Source organism: Filicampus tigris, chromosome 13, assembly GCF_054856515.1.
Source record: "Filicampus tigris isolate MCC_2025a chromosome 13, RoL_Ftig_1.0, whole genome shotgun sequence".
Classification (NCBI taxonomy): Eukaryota; Metazoa; Chordata; class Actinopteri; order Syngnathiformes; family Syngnathidae; genus Filicampus; species Filicampus tigris.
Window position 1 is genome coordinate 1,712,757 of NC_141229.1, and position 12,631 is coordinate 1,725,387.

At 47.1% G+C, this 12,631-nt stretch overlaps 1 protein-coding gene across 4 annotated transcripts in view; it reads left to right on the forward strand.

The window, feature by feature from the left end:
* LOC147137068 (kinesin light chain 1) overlaps nt 1-12,631 on the forward strand; it is a 29,010-nt gene that overhangs the window by 9,289 nt on the left and 7,090 nt on the right. For 3 of the 4 annotated variants that reach the window (XM_086050068.1, XM_086050063.1, XM_086050065.1), the window contains 11 exons: nt 38-536; nt 1,285-1,363; nt 1,576-1,804; nt 3,289-3,376; nt 5,104-5,205; nt 5,793-5,966; nt 6,059-6,158; nt 6,229-6,281; nt 8,199-8,266; nt 8,355-8,463; nt 9,343-9,504. In XM_086050068.1, coding sequence (XP_085906194.1) covers nt 38-536; nt 1,285-1,363; nt 1,576-1,804; nt 3,289-3,376; nt 5,104-5,205; nt 5,793-5,966; nt 6,059-6,158; nt 6,229-6,281; nt 8,199-8,266; nt 8,355-8,463; nt 9,343-9,504 — 1,663 coding nt within the window. The remainder of the gene's footprint in view (nt 1-37; nt 537-1,284; nt 1,364-1,575; nt 1,805-3,288; nt 3,377-5,103; nt 5,206-5,792; nt 5,967-6,058; nt 6,159-6,228; nt 6,282-8,198; nt 8,267-8,354; nt 8,464-9,342; nt 9,505-12,631) is intronic. The other variant, XM_086050066.1, reaches the window with a different exon arrangement.

Consider the following 12,631-nt stretch of genomic DNA (forward strand, 5'->3'; position numbering starts at 1 on the left):
TCGGCGCCCGCATCACGCCCTCTCCTGCGCTTTGCAGGATGCGCGAGGACATGTCCGGCGTGGTGTGCGGCAAGGGCGAGGAGGAGCCCGGCGACAGGCTCTCCCAGGATGAGATCATCTCGCGCACCAAGCAGGTGATCCAGGGCCTGGACGCCCTGAAGCAGGAGCACCACGCCATCCTGGACGGCCTGCTGGGCACGCTGCGCTGCCTCAAGCGGGACGAGGAGGGCGTGCTGGTGGAGGAGAAGTCGCACATGATCCGCAAGTCCCTGGAGATGCTGGAGCTGGGACTGAGCGAGGCCCAGGTCATGATGGCCCTGTCCGGCCACCTGAGCTCGGTGGAGTCGGAGAAGCAGAAGCTGCGGGCTCAGGTGCGCCGCCTGTGCCAGGAGAACCAGTGGCTGCGCGACGAGCTGGCCGCCACGCAGCAGAAGCTGCAGAAGAGCGAGCAGAGCGTGGCCCAGCTGGAGGAGGAGAAGAAGCACCTGGAGTTCATGAACCAGCTCAAGAAGTACGACCAGGACCTGTCCCCCTCGGTGAGTCCCCGCCAACGACGACTCACGCTCACGCTCGCGCGCATCCAGATTGCCGCATGGCCACGCTTGGCGTCTTTTGGCATCCAAACACCGCCGCAGTGCGAGCGGAAGCAAACGTCAGCTTTCACGAGAGGGGGCGAAATAGACGGAGACCGATATGCTTTTTTTCAGGGCCGATACCGATTATTAGCAGTCAAGGTAACCGATACTTGGAGCCCATATTCTTTTTCAGTGAAAAGGAAAATATTGGCGTCAAAATCTAAAGGAAAATGCACTCTTAACTTTGTTGTAACGTCTTTTAAGCATGTTTATTGAACAATGTTTCAGGTTTGCATAATGCTGATTTAAAAAAAAACAAATCATTATTAAAAGTTCAGGGAGCATCCGGGGTTGTCCTTTTTCTCTTAAAAAGGAGAAATGAAAACTTAAACAATTGCTCCATGTAGTTTTCGACAGTAAATTTCAAAATGACAGAAATGTTCAACTTTCACATATCTTTGTTTTGCTTTGGTAAGTAAGTCGACCTGAAACGATGAATCGAATAACTCAAAATGTTGAAGCAAAATCTCTGCCTCAACGCTTTAACACGGACCATTTTTTTGATCTCGTAATTCTGCCGCGGCACTGACGTCATGAAATGTCCCAAAACTGTTTTTCCATTTCACCGATGACTCGATTACGTGTATCGTTCACCCAATCTCTACTCCTGGATTTTTATTGGACTTTTCATGTGCGCTTTCCTCCTCAGGAGGAGAAGGACTCGGACTCCGGCAAGGAGACTCTGGATGATCTCTTCCCGGATGATCATGACGACCAAGCGCAAGGCAGTAAGTCCGCAAGTCCGCTTCACGTTTTCCGATACTTTTGGAGCCCTGCGCTGTCTATTATATTCATTCATCTTTCATGAAAATTACTCATTGACACATTTACTCTCAATTATCTACAAAGTAAAACGAAAAAAAAAAAGCTTTTACTTTGTAGTTGTTTTTTTCTTTTTTCGCATTGTGGCGGTGACTGTGGTGTTCCGCCCTCCCCGCAGTCCAGCCGGCCCACGGCAGCGCGGCGGCGGCGGCCGCCCAGCAAGGCGGCTACGAGATCCCGGCCCGCCTGCGGACGCTCCACAACCTGGTGATCCAGTACGCCTCGCAGGGCCGCTACGAGGTGGCCGTGCCGCTCTGCAAGCAGGCGCTGGAGGACCTGGAGAAGACGTCGGGACACGACCACCCGGACGTGGCCACCATGCTCAACATCCTGGCCCTGGTCTACAGGTCTGCAAAATGGCCGCCGCCGCCGCCGCTTGTCTCGGACGTGGGCCGAAATCACGCAAGGGGATCTTTTTATTCAACTTGTCTGCTCAAGGGCCACATTAGTATTGAAAAGGGACCGTCGTTAATAAAAAAAAAAAAATGTAAAAAGCCTGTAAAATAGTTCACTTGAATAGAACAATTCAATCAACTTTATTTATAGCATAAACATAGAACTATATTTAATGAAGCAATGCAATTTTAAGAAGTATAAAAAATAGTTATTTTAATCGTACATTGACCATTCATTCTAATGTATTTTATTATTTATTACTAATTCAATTATAAACGTTTTATGTACACTATGTGTGACATGATGTTGTTGTTTTTTTTAAACAAAATCAATTAATAAACCAATTATTTAAAGGGGTAAATAAATGCTTCTGGGCGGGGGCCTTTGTACTGAAAGGCCACTTTTCATTTTTAAAAACAGACACGGGAATGAAATCTAAAGGTGTGTGTCAAATATTTAATTTGAATAGAATTACAATTCGTGCTCATGGATTTTATTTTCACTCAACTTTACGTTACAACAACGCAAGATCAAATACAAAGGACAATAAATAAATAATATGCACATTTGATTATAGTAAATTCACCATTCATTTAATCAAATAAGTGAAGCTTGTTAAATGTATGCGTAAAATTGTTTATTTTACGATTTTTTTTTGATGTGCAGTAAATCAATTAGCCAGTTATTTAAAGGGGAAGCCGACCGCAAAAATGTTCTTTACAATAAGTTCCATGCAGCCCGATTAATATTGTGTTTATGGAATCAAGCGGCAAAATCCAGCCATTTTTAGCTAGCTCAGAGGGCGGCCATTTTGTCACTTGCTGTCCACCGAAAATGACATCACAGTTGCTCAGGTAACGACCAATCACGGGCTCAGCTTCAGCAAACAGGTGAGCCGCGATTGGTCGTTACCTGAGCCCTGAGCAACTGTGATGTCATTTTCAGTTGACGGCAAGCGACAAAATGGCCGCCCCCTCAAATGGCTATAAAAAGGGCGACTCAACTTGTATTCCACTAACGCAATTGTAATCAGAATGTCGTTAGACTAGTGGGGGCACATACGGTACAACATATTCTTTTTTGGGGGGGGGGTCGACTTCCACTTTAATAGCTCATTGTTCTTGAAAAGTAAATCAATTCATGCTCTGCTGGCGCCGCGCGACCGGCTGCTAGACGACCGTCGACGAGCTCGTGGAAGCCGGCAAACACGATTTACAGTCCGGCGCGGCGTCGATGTCCCCGCTGTCCGCCACAAACAAAAGAGCCACCCGAGCCTGCTGGCAAACTGTTTGAACGGGTCCTTCCCGTTTTTTTTTTTGTCCCCCTGCACAAATCGTCTCTGTTGACTCGTCTCTCCGGCTTTCGGTTAAGTGTGGGAACCGCGGCGGGTGAGTGCAAGTTTGTCAAAAGTGCTCTTTTTGTGCGTGCGTTGCAGAGATCAGAACAAGTACAAGGAGGCCGCCAACCTGCTGAACGACGCTCTGGCCATCAGGGAGAAGACGCTGGGCCGCGACCACCCCGCCGTGAGTTCATCGGCCGTCCGGCCAATATTGCCGAGAAGTAAAAAAAAATCCTGAATCGACTCGTGGGGCGGGTCGCGGCGCCGCCGCACATTTTTTTGGGCCGCGTGCCGCCAACACCGAGCCTGACCTTTTTTTTTTTTTTTCTTTTTTTTGTATGTGTGTGTTCTGCGTCTACAATTTCGTCTTCCAAGCTTGTTACGTCTTTTTTGGGAGTGCGTCCTTTAACGCTCCTACACAAGACGACGACGATGATGATGATGATAAAGTCGCACGCGCTATCTGTTAAAAACATCGAAGCAAACTAACTGTGTGAACCTCTCCAGGTGTGGAGCGTCAGCCATCTCCGTTTTGCGAGGTCAGCCCTCCCCCATCACCGTTCTCCCTTTTCACCTCAAAGTGATTCCACGAAGTCATTTCCACATCACTCTTTTGCCACAAATCGACTTGAGAATCAATCTCTTCACTTGGATCAGTCCATTCCTTCAAGGAGACACATTATGCACCTTTTTTCGCCGCGGCTTCAAATGCTTCGTCACTTGCTTGGGCCAAAATTGCCCAGGGATCAAGAAAATGGGAGCGCACACGCACACGCGAGCTCTTATTTTTCTCGTCTGAAACGAGCTTCTCGCGGAGGGGCGCGCTGGCGGGTGAGCTCCTGTTACCACGGCAACCCGAGGGCGGGGCCAGGGCAGCGCGGGGAGGCAAGCCGCTTCGACTCGCAGAAGCTGAGCACAGAGTACGGTGGCGGAAAAAAAAAACATTTTCGCTCGTGGAGGCAGCACTTCATCCTCGACAATTTGCTGCACAGACGCCACTTTGCGCACACTGCGCTTTTTACACGCGACACACGTCGCTTTCAAAATATTTTCACTCACAAAGGCGCCACTTCATCCACTGCACTTTACACTAGAGATAGGCCGATATGCTTTTTTCAGGGCCGATGCCGATTATTAGTAGTCAAGAAGGCCGATAACCGATATTTGGAGCCGATATTCATTTTCAGTATAAGGGGAAAATATTGGCATCAAAATCTAAAGAAAAATTGACTCGTAACTTTGTTGCAACGTCTTCAAGCATGTTTACTGAACAATGTTTCAGGTTTGCACAGTGTTGATTTATTTATTTATTTTTTTAATTATTATTTCAAGAAATATTTGACAGCATACATCTCTGTTATGAAATTCTACCAAAAAGTTCAGCGCCCGGGGTTGTCAGCATGTCTTAAAAAGGAGGAATGAAAAGTTAAACCATAGCTCCGTGTAGTTTTCTACAGTAAATGAAAATTTCAAAATGACAGAAACGTTAAACTTTCACTTATCTGTTTTGATTTCCACAGTTTGAAATTGATTTATTATCGGCCAGCAGAGTTTTGAAAAAGGCCGATGCCGATATTCGTCAAAAAGCCAAATATCGGCCGATAATCGGTCAATCGCTACTTTACACGCTACGCTTTCTACACTGCTCTTCAAACACTTGCCAATGAACATGCAGATTCTTGCACGTGGCTCATGCAGCGGAGACATGGACAAACACAAACGTCCACACCTAGCTCGATGACTTTCACCACCCAAGGGGATCAAATGATAAGGCCCCGCTCTGTGAGCGCATCCTGTCTTTGCCACCGGATCGCAGCAATTGACCTTTGACCCAGTCAAGGTGATTTCAAGCCCGCCTTTGTTTCACAACTTGACAAAAGTTTTGTCTTGTCCCCCCCACCCCCCCGCCAGGTGGCCGCCACGCTCAACAACCTGGCGGTGCTCTACGGCAAGCGGGGCAAGTACAAAGAGGCGGAACCGCTGTGCAAGCGAGCGCTGGAGATACGCGAGAAGGTGAGACGACGAGAATCTAAAGAAATGACGTTTTTAGCTTTTTTTTTTTTTTGCTTCAATTCAACGGCCATAGTGCTGCTTCTACTGGTGTGCACTACTTGGCCACACGGGGGCAGCATATTAGTGACATGACGATACACAGAGCTGTTCAAAAGTCCTCAGTAAGCCGCAGGAGTGTTGGTCGTTCTTCGCAGAGTATAAAGAATATATGCCTGTGAATATTGTTATATTGTCTGTGTATATGTGTTGCTCCTCCTTTTGTGTTCAAATGTCACTTAGTTAAGGGAAAACATTTAACATTCAAAGTGTCGAACGTAAAGGTAGTCATACCATGCGGGTGAAAATCATACCTGCACCTCACGTGCATATTTTGTACTGGTATTGTGCATTTAAAAAAAACAAAAAAAAAACATTTTCATCTGGGTCAATTTGACCCATGACATAAGCCGGTTGTTTGCAAGCAAGGAAGGAAGGAAGGTCAAAAGTGGGCGCACACGTGGTCAACCAACCAATGGCCAACGCGCGTCGGCTTCCGCTGCCCGAACGTTTGCTGATTTTGAGCGGCCCCTCCTGCGCTTGCGCCGCAGGTGCTGGGCAAGGACCACCCGGACGTGGCCAAGCAGCTCAACAACCTGGCCCTGCTGTGCCAGAACCAGGGCAAGTACGAGGAAGTGGAGTACTACTACATGCGGGCGCTGGAGATCTACCAGAGCAAACTGGGACCCGACGACCCCAACGTGGCCAAAACCAAGAACAACCTGGTCAGGAGCACAGCGGGGCTGTTTGCGTTGTTTTTTTGTTTTTTTTTTGTAACGTCCACCTTGTGACGGGACGGGAACTTTTCCCCCGCCAGGCCTCCTGTTACCTCAAGCAGGGCAAGTTCAAGCAGGCCGAGACGCTCTACAAAGAAATCCTCACACGGGCCCACGAGAGGGAGTTTGGCTCTGTTGACGGTACGCCCGCCCATCCGCGTACACGCGCATGCACGCGCACCCACAAACAATGTTCTTGTTTGCACCGCAGGCGAGAACAAACCCATTTGGATGCACGCCGAGGAGAGGGAGGAACAAAGCAAGGTGAGGTTTTCCGAGTGCAGTCACACAAATGTGCAAATTTTTCAGGGAGAAATATTTGTGTATTTTGTTTTTGACAATTAAATGTTAAAGCGCAAGTCAATGCAATCTTTTTTTTCAAGAATGTGTTCCCAGCAGGCCCACGAGTTGAAACACGGCATTCTGATAAATATTGCATTTGTGGAATAAGTGTGGGGGCGGCCATTTTGTCCTCTGTCGACTGAAAATGACATCACAAGTGCTCACAACGCCCAATCGCGGCTGACCTGTTTTCTGAATCTGAGCCGTGATTGGTCGTTGTCAGCACTTGTGATGTCATTTTCAGTCGACAGAGGACAAAATGGCCGCCCCCCGCCCCAGATGGCTAAATTTGAGTGGATTAACACTTATTGCACAAACGCAAAATGAGTCAGAATGCCGTGTTTCAACTCGTGGGCCTGCTGGGAACATATTCTTGAAAAAAATAGGTTTGGCTTGACTCGCTTTAAGAACATGTCTCAACTCCATTTTGTTGAGCACTTGACAAACAAGCGCAGACGAGACCAAGTGCCGCACACGACTTCAAATCACACAACAACAATCGAACGTGACATCATTGAAAACCAGTAACAAGAGTAAGACCATTTTATTGCTACACTTTTGTCTGTTTTGAGGGGGTTTGTTCCTGTCATGCAAATGAGCCATTAACCCCGCCTCCTCTACAGAATTGTGGGCTCATCGCCAATCACATCTTTCATTTCCTACTATTAGGCCATAATGTGAAGAAAGAAAAGCAGGTGCCCACAAAGGAAAAAAAAAATGTACAAAGTATTTGGTGGTATTTTCGCCGGTGGAGGCAGCACTTCACCACTCCCGCCACCACGTAATTGAAATGAGCCATCCTGTCTCGGTGTCCGCACTCCCTCGTCTGCTGACCTTTTGTTACCATGATGACCAGCGACACACCTAGGCACGTTTTCTTTATCCTCTGTGAAGACGATTGTATACAGATCCAAATTGATACCACTGACAGTCGTGACATCGGAGCGCTTTCGTCCTGCAGATCGCAATGCTGCGTTTCCAACTGGACTCCGTTAAGCCGCTTGATGGTGAAATTGCCGCGGTCGCCACGGCAACCTGCGTCGCCACGCATTGACCGTGGCAGCTCAGTCGTGTCGAAAAGCTGCAGTAAGACGGGAGCGTCTTGAGTTAGCGGATTAGTCGCCGGAGCCATGAAGGCCGAACGCTTGGTTATTACCGAGGCCGGCCGCCGTAATCCCACCGGCGCTGCTTCACTTCCAATTTTCTCCTTGCTTCATTTGCAGATTAAACTCCTTTTGAATTTGGACCACCTCAACCAAGTCACATGCAGGGATGATAATCGGGATTATTATTATTATTATTATTTTGTTAATAAAAACCAACCAGATTTTTTTATAATTATTTTTTTTATTATTACTACTGTGTTCACGTCCGATTTCTCCGATTTTTTTTTTTTTTTTTTTTTTTTTTCTTAAAGCGAAAGTCAATCAAACATTTTTTTCCAGTATATGTTGTATGCAGGCCCACTAGTTCAAACAAGCTATTTTGACAAAATATTGCGTTTGTGGAATAAGAGTTAATCCAGCCATCTCTGCGGGCGGCCATTTTGTCACTTCTGTCGACTGAAAATGACATCACAGCTACTCAGGGCTCAGGTAACGACCAATCACGGCTCACCTGTTTTCTGAAGCTGAGTCATGATTGGGCGTTGTCTGAGCCCTGAGTAGCTGTGACGTCATTTTCAGTCGACAGAAGTGACAAAATAGCTGGCTTTAAAAAAAAAAAAAAATGAAATGAAATCATTTTCTTTAGCGTGATTCAAGCCAACTCAAAGGCTTCCAATGGGTTAAACCTCGGACCGTCGTTGAGCGCTTTGCTTGGTTGTTGTCGTTTTCTCAGGGCAAGCAGAAGGACGGCTCCCCTTTCGGCGAGTACGGCGGCTGGTACAAGGCTTGCAAAGTCGACAGGTGATTTCAAGAACAACGGCCGCACGCCGTGAGAAGCCGAGAGTGCAAAGTGGCCCGCTTGAGCAAAAGTCGTGTGTTGTATGCGCAGCCCCACCGTCACCACCACCCTGAAGAACCTGGGCGCGCTCTACAAGCGGCAGGGCAAGTTCGAGGCGGCCGAGACCCTGGAGGAGGCCGCCATGCGTTCCAGGAAGCAGGTGACGGCAAACGCTTTCTTTCTCAAATGGTTTTATGTCAAGCAACAACCAAACAACTCACATAAAAGCCATTCAAAACATGCCTCGTTTTTTGTTTGTACAGGGAATAATTATAATAACAGAATACATTAATAAAAAGAATACAAAATGGACAGTCGTAATATCGCAATAATAATGAACAGAGTAATAGCAGTGACCCGCATGTAAGACTGTAAGCACAAAGAGTGGGAAAATTTAAAGAAAGAAACAAAATAAGAATAAGATAAGATTCTCTTTTTTACAAAGTGGGCAAAAGTGGCGCACGGGAATAATAACATCCAAAATATCCAGAGCTGGGCACCCTCAGCTTCAGAAAACAGGTGAACTGTGATTGGTCATCTTTGCTAACTCAAGCGGAATTAAAAAAAAAAAAAAAAGTTTAATTTCCTTCCAAGTACCGGTGGTCATTCTGGAGGTCTGAGAGGCATGACAGCGACGATAAACGCTGAAAAAAAGATTCTTCAAGTTGTTTTTAAAATATGGACTAAAGCGTTCCAAAAGGGAGGAATTGTTTCCTTCAGTTTTCCTCAGCAGTTGCTCGAGTGTGCCAACTCACCAAAAATGCTAACTAGCATTAGCGACTTCCTTATAAGGGCGTGCGACCGCGGGCTGAATTTGGTGTGGTGCGCCACAAATTATTGCCGTGTCACGTAAGACTAAAGGCAATTATTGAAACAGTCAAATCGCTATCAGGATTTGATGATCTAAATCTGCGTTCGTCAAACGACAAAATGTTTTATTCACGCTTGGCCCCGTCGAAGGCGCGCGGTCTCAAAGCACACAAGCGCACGCGCTCGGCCTCGGGTTGACATGACGTGCGGTCTTGCGTTTCCCCTCCAGGGCCTGGACACGGCGCACAAGCAGCGCGTGGCCGACGTGCTGGGCGAGCCCGAGGCCCGCGAGAAGCAGCGCAGCCGCGAGAGCTTGAACTCGGACACGGTCAAGTACGAGAGCGGCCCCGACGGCGGCGAGGAAGTGAGTATGAGCGTGGAGTGGAACGGGGTAAGTGCAGTACGCGGCCCTCGCCGTTTCTCTTCACACGCGGACGCTCGGGGCCACTTGACCATGTTGTCGATTGACCGCCAGGGCGCCACGGTACCTTGACTTGCCCCAATTGACCAGTTTGCCCAATTAACTTGTTTGGACGATTCTTGCTTTGTGCTCCGACAAGATTCAACAGGCAAGTTAAGTGCTAAGTCAAGGTACCGGTGTAGTAGGGATGTCACGATACGACAATATCACCATATAAACCTCACCTTAGGATGATTATCACAATATCGTGGGGAGGTTGGCAATATATAAAAAGTTCACAATATTGTTAAAAAAACACCAAAAAAACCATCACAATATTCTGTTTTTGTACATATCGCCATTCACGAAGAGTCATGGGCTCCTACTGGCGATTAAGCGTCGGTCTTAAACATAGGTGGCATCAAATTAAAGTGCACCATTAAACGAACCACCAGAGGGCGCTGCAAGTGCACAAATGGAAAACGACTTGGGCTTTGAAACTGATTTGCTGCTATTAATGTCTTGACATGACGACCAGGATACATCGTGTCAATTTTGATATCGCGATATTGTGACATCCCTGCAGCGTACTTGCGTCAAGCAGCAGCTTTTGCTTCAGGTCGGCGCGTTTGTTTGCCTCCCTGCATCTTTTTGGGCACAAAAGCGCAGCCGCCTGAACTGACCTGGGCCGCTTGATGTTCTCGATGCTTGTCGCGCTGCTTAGCAAGTGCGTCGGCTCGCCCGAACGCCACACTCGGTCCTGTGACTTGTCGCGGGTTGGCGGCCTCCTTCGGTTGCACCACGTCATTCTTTCACTTGTGACTCTTTTCGCCGTCCAAAATGGACACTAACAAAAAAAAAAACAAACTGCTTCCGCAGCTCAAAGTGTTTTCCTCTCCCGCTTCCCCCTCCCCTACGCCACTAACGCCAAGCCTGCATCTGACTTTGCGTAGCAACAGTTGCCATAGCAGCCCCCGCCCCCGACAACCAATCGGCATCTTGCGCCATGTCAGCCATTTTGTTAACAAACGTCAAAGTGTCGTAGCTGTGAGGTGAACTCCGTCTCTTGCTGTCCACTGTGTCAACCTGGGCTCTGTCTGTACTGCACTCCTACTTTACGTTTGACGGGTGTGCGTGTGTGCGTGCGCGTGCACGGAACGGAAGCGTCCTCCTTTGCTTGACGTGTAAGCATGTGAGCGGACGGAAAGCACAGAAAATGTCATCACATGGCAGCTTTTCATGTTTCACGCTCCTGTTTTGTTGCGGGTCAAATTGACCCGTAAAAAAAAAAAAAAAAGAAAAAAAAAAGCCTTGAAAAATTCTGTAAAATAATATAATACAACCGCTGGCCTTATTTTTCTACTTTCTGTCATATCTACTTTTGTCGCAGGTCAAATGGGCCCATTTTCAAGTAAAAAGGAAAGAAAATCTCGGATAAAATATATTTTTCTGCCCTCATTTTTCTTCCATTCTTCAGTCAGTATTTTAACATGTGATATTGATGCCTTTCATGTCGCGGGTTAGGTTGACCCATTAAAAAAAAAAAAAAAAAAAACTGAAAAATTGTTGTATTTGGCATATTTTCAATTATTTATAATGTTCAGTCCTTCTAAATGTTAAACCTCTGTTGAAAAAAATGTTTTTAAAATAAAACAAATATTTTGCCTTCCATTCTCAACAAATATTTATGCTATTAGTCGCCTCATGATGCAACTTCACGTCTTTTCTGTGTTCTTTTCTTTTGATTGATATTCTAGCAAATCATTTCTCAAGTCGTCTGTTGACTTATTTCTTTCCGATGGCCCGTCGGGGGAGAGAAAAAAAATGAAAGCTCGATTTTTCAGCAGTAACACACAATAGATAATTGTTGGAAAGGCTTAGTCATGACATTTTTTTTTTTTTCTTTTGGGACATTCAGATCATTCTAAATAAATTCCCAAAATGACAAATGGCAAAACAGTGAGCAACAAAACAGGAGCGTGAAACATGCGGCGGCGCACTTTGACCCTTCGGCATGCTCCAAGAAACAGATCAGGAGGCTTCAGAAAGTTGCTGTCCCGATGCTGGACGTGGCCTAACCTCTCTCTCTCTCTCTCTTTCTCTTTTTCTCTCTCTCGTCCGTCATCTTCCTCCTCTTCCTCGTCTTGCCGCCGCCGCCGCTTGGAGCAGCAGGCCTAACCACCTCCAGATGCCGCTTGTAAACGCTCGTCTTCTGCCGTGGACGCCTCGAGCTTTGCCGCCGTCCTTCGTCATCTTCGTCTTCGTTGTTGTCTGCTGGGGGGGGGCTGGATTTGAGGGGGGCGGCGGGGGGCTTCCTTCATGTTAAAGCGGCCACACCATGAAACTTGTAACCGTGTTGTTGTTCTTCGCCGCCCACTCGTCTTCTTCCTCCCTCTTTTCCCTCGAGACGCACTCTCGAGCCCGCTCGGGACACATGGCGATGCCCCCCCCCCCCCCCACCCCACCACCACCAAACCACCCCCACACCCAGCTGATGACATCACAGTCGTGTGACTTATAAATAAAGACTGGAGAGGCTTTCTGTAAAACTGGGAAGTGGGAAATAGCCGACGATGCCAAACTCCAAAAGTCAGACGTCAGCAAAAAAAAAAAACCATCACAACGCACCGCTAATGATATTGACTTCCGGCATGGTGAAGCAGCATGTGGCTCATCGCCCACGCTGCTTTTTTAAACGGCCCGGTCCAAGAATATTGTATACTGCATTCTGGCATTTGCTCTGTACAATTTCTTCCCGAAAATAACAACTCCTGGGCTTTCCCTGATGATAAAAGAGCAAAAGAAAAAAAAGGCAAACGAAGCCGTTTCACACTTTTGTTCACGTCGGACGTATTTGCAAACAGATTGTTTGGCCATTTTTCCTGGGCAGAGGTCCGAAATTGGCCACGTCCCCGTTTTTCCGGCACGCGGCGCTCCGATTGCATCTCATCTTGTCGTCGCTCGGCGAACGCTCGCTCCAAAGCGCTGTCAATAATACCGAACGAAAAAAAAAAAAAAGCCCAAAAATAGATGAATCAATAAGAATCGCAGCTAACATGCGTGTAAATAGTAGTTAGCACATCAGGTCACGTCGTCATGGAGACGTTTGCATGTGTGT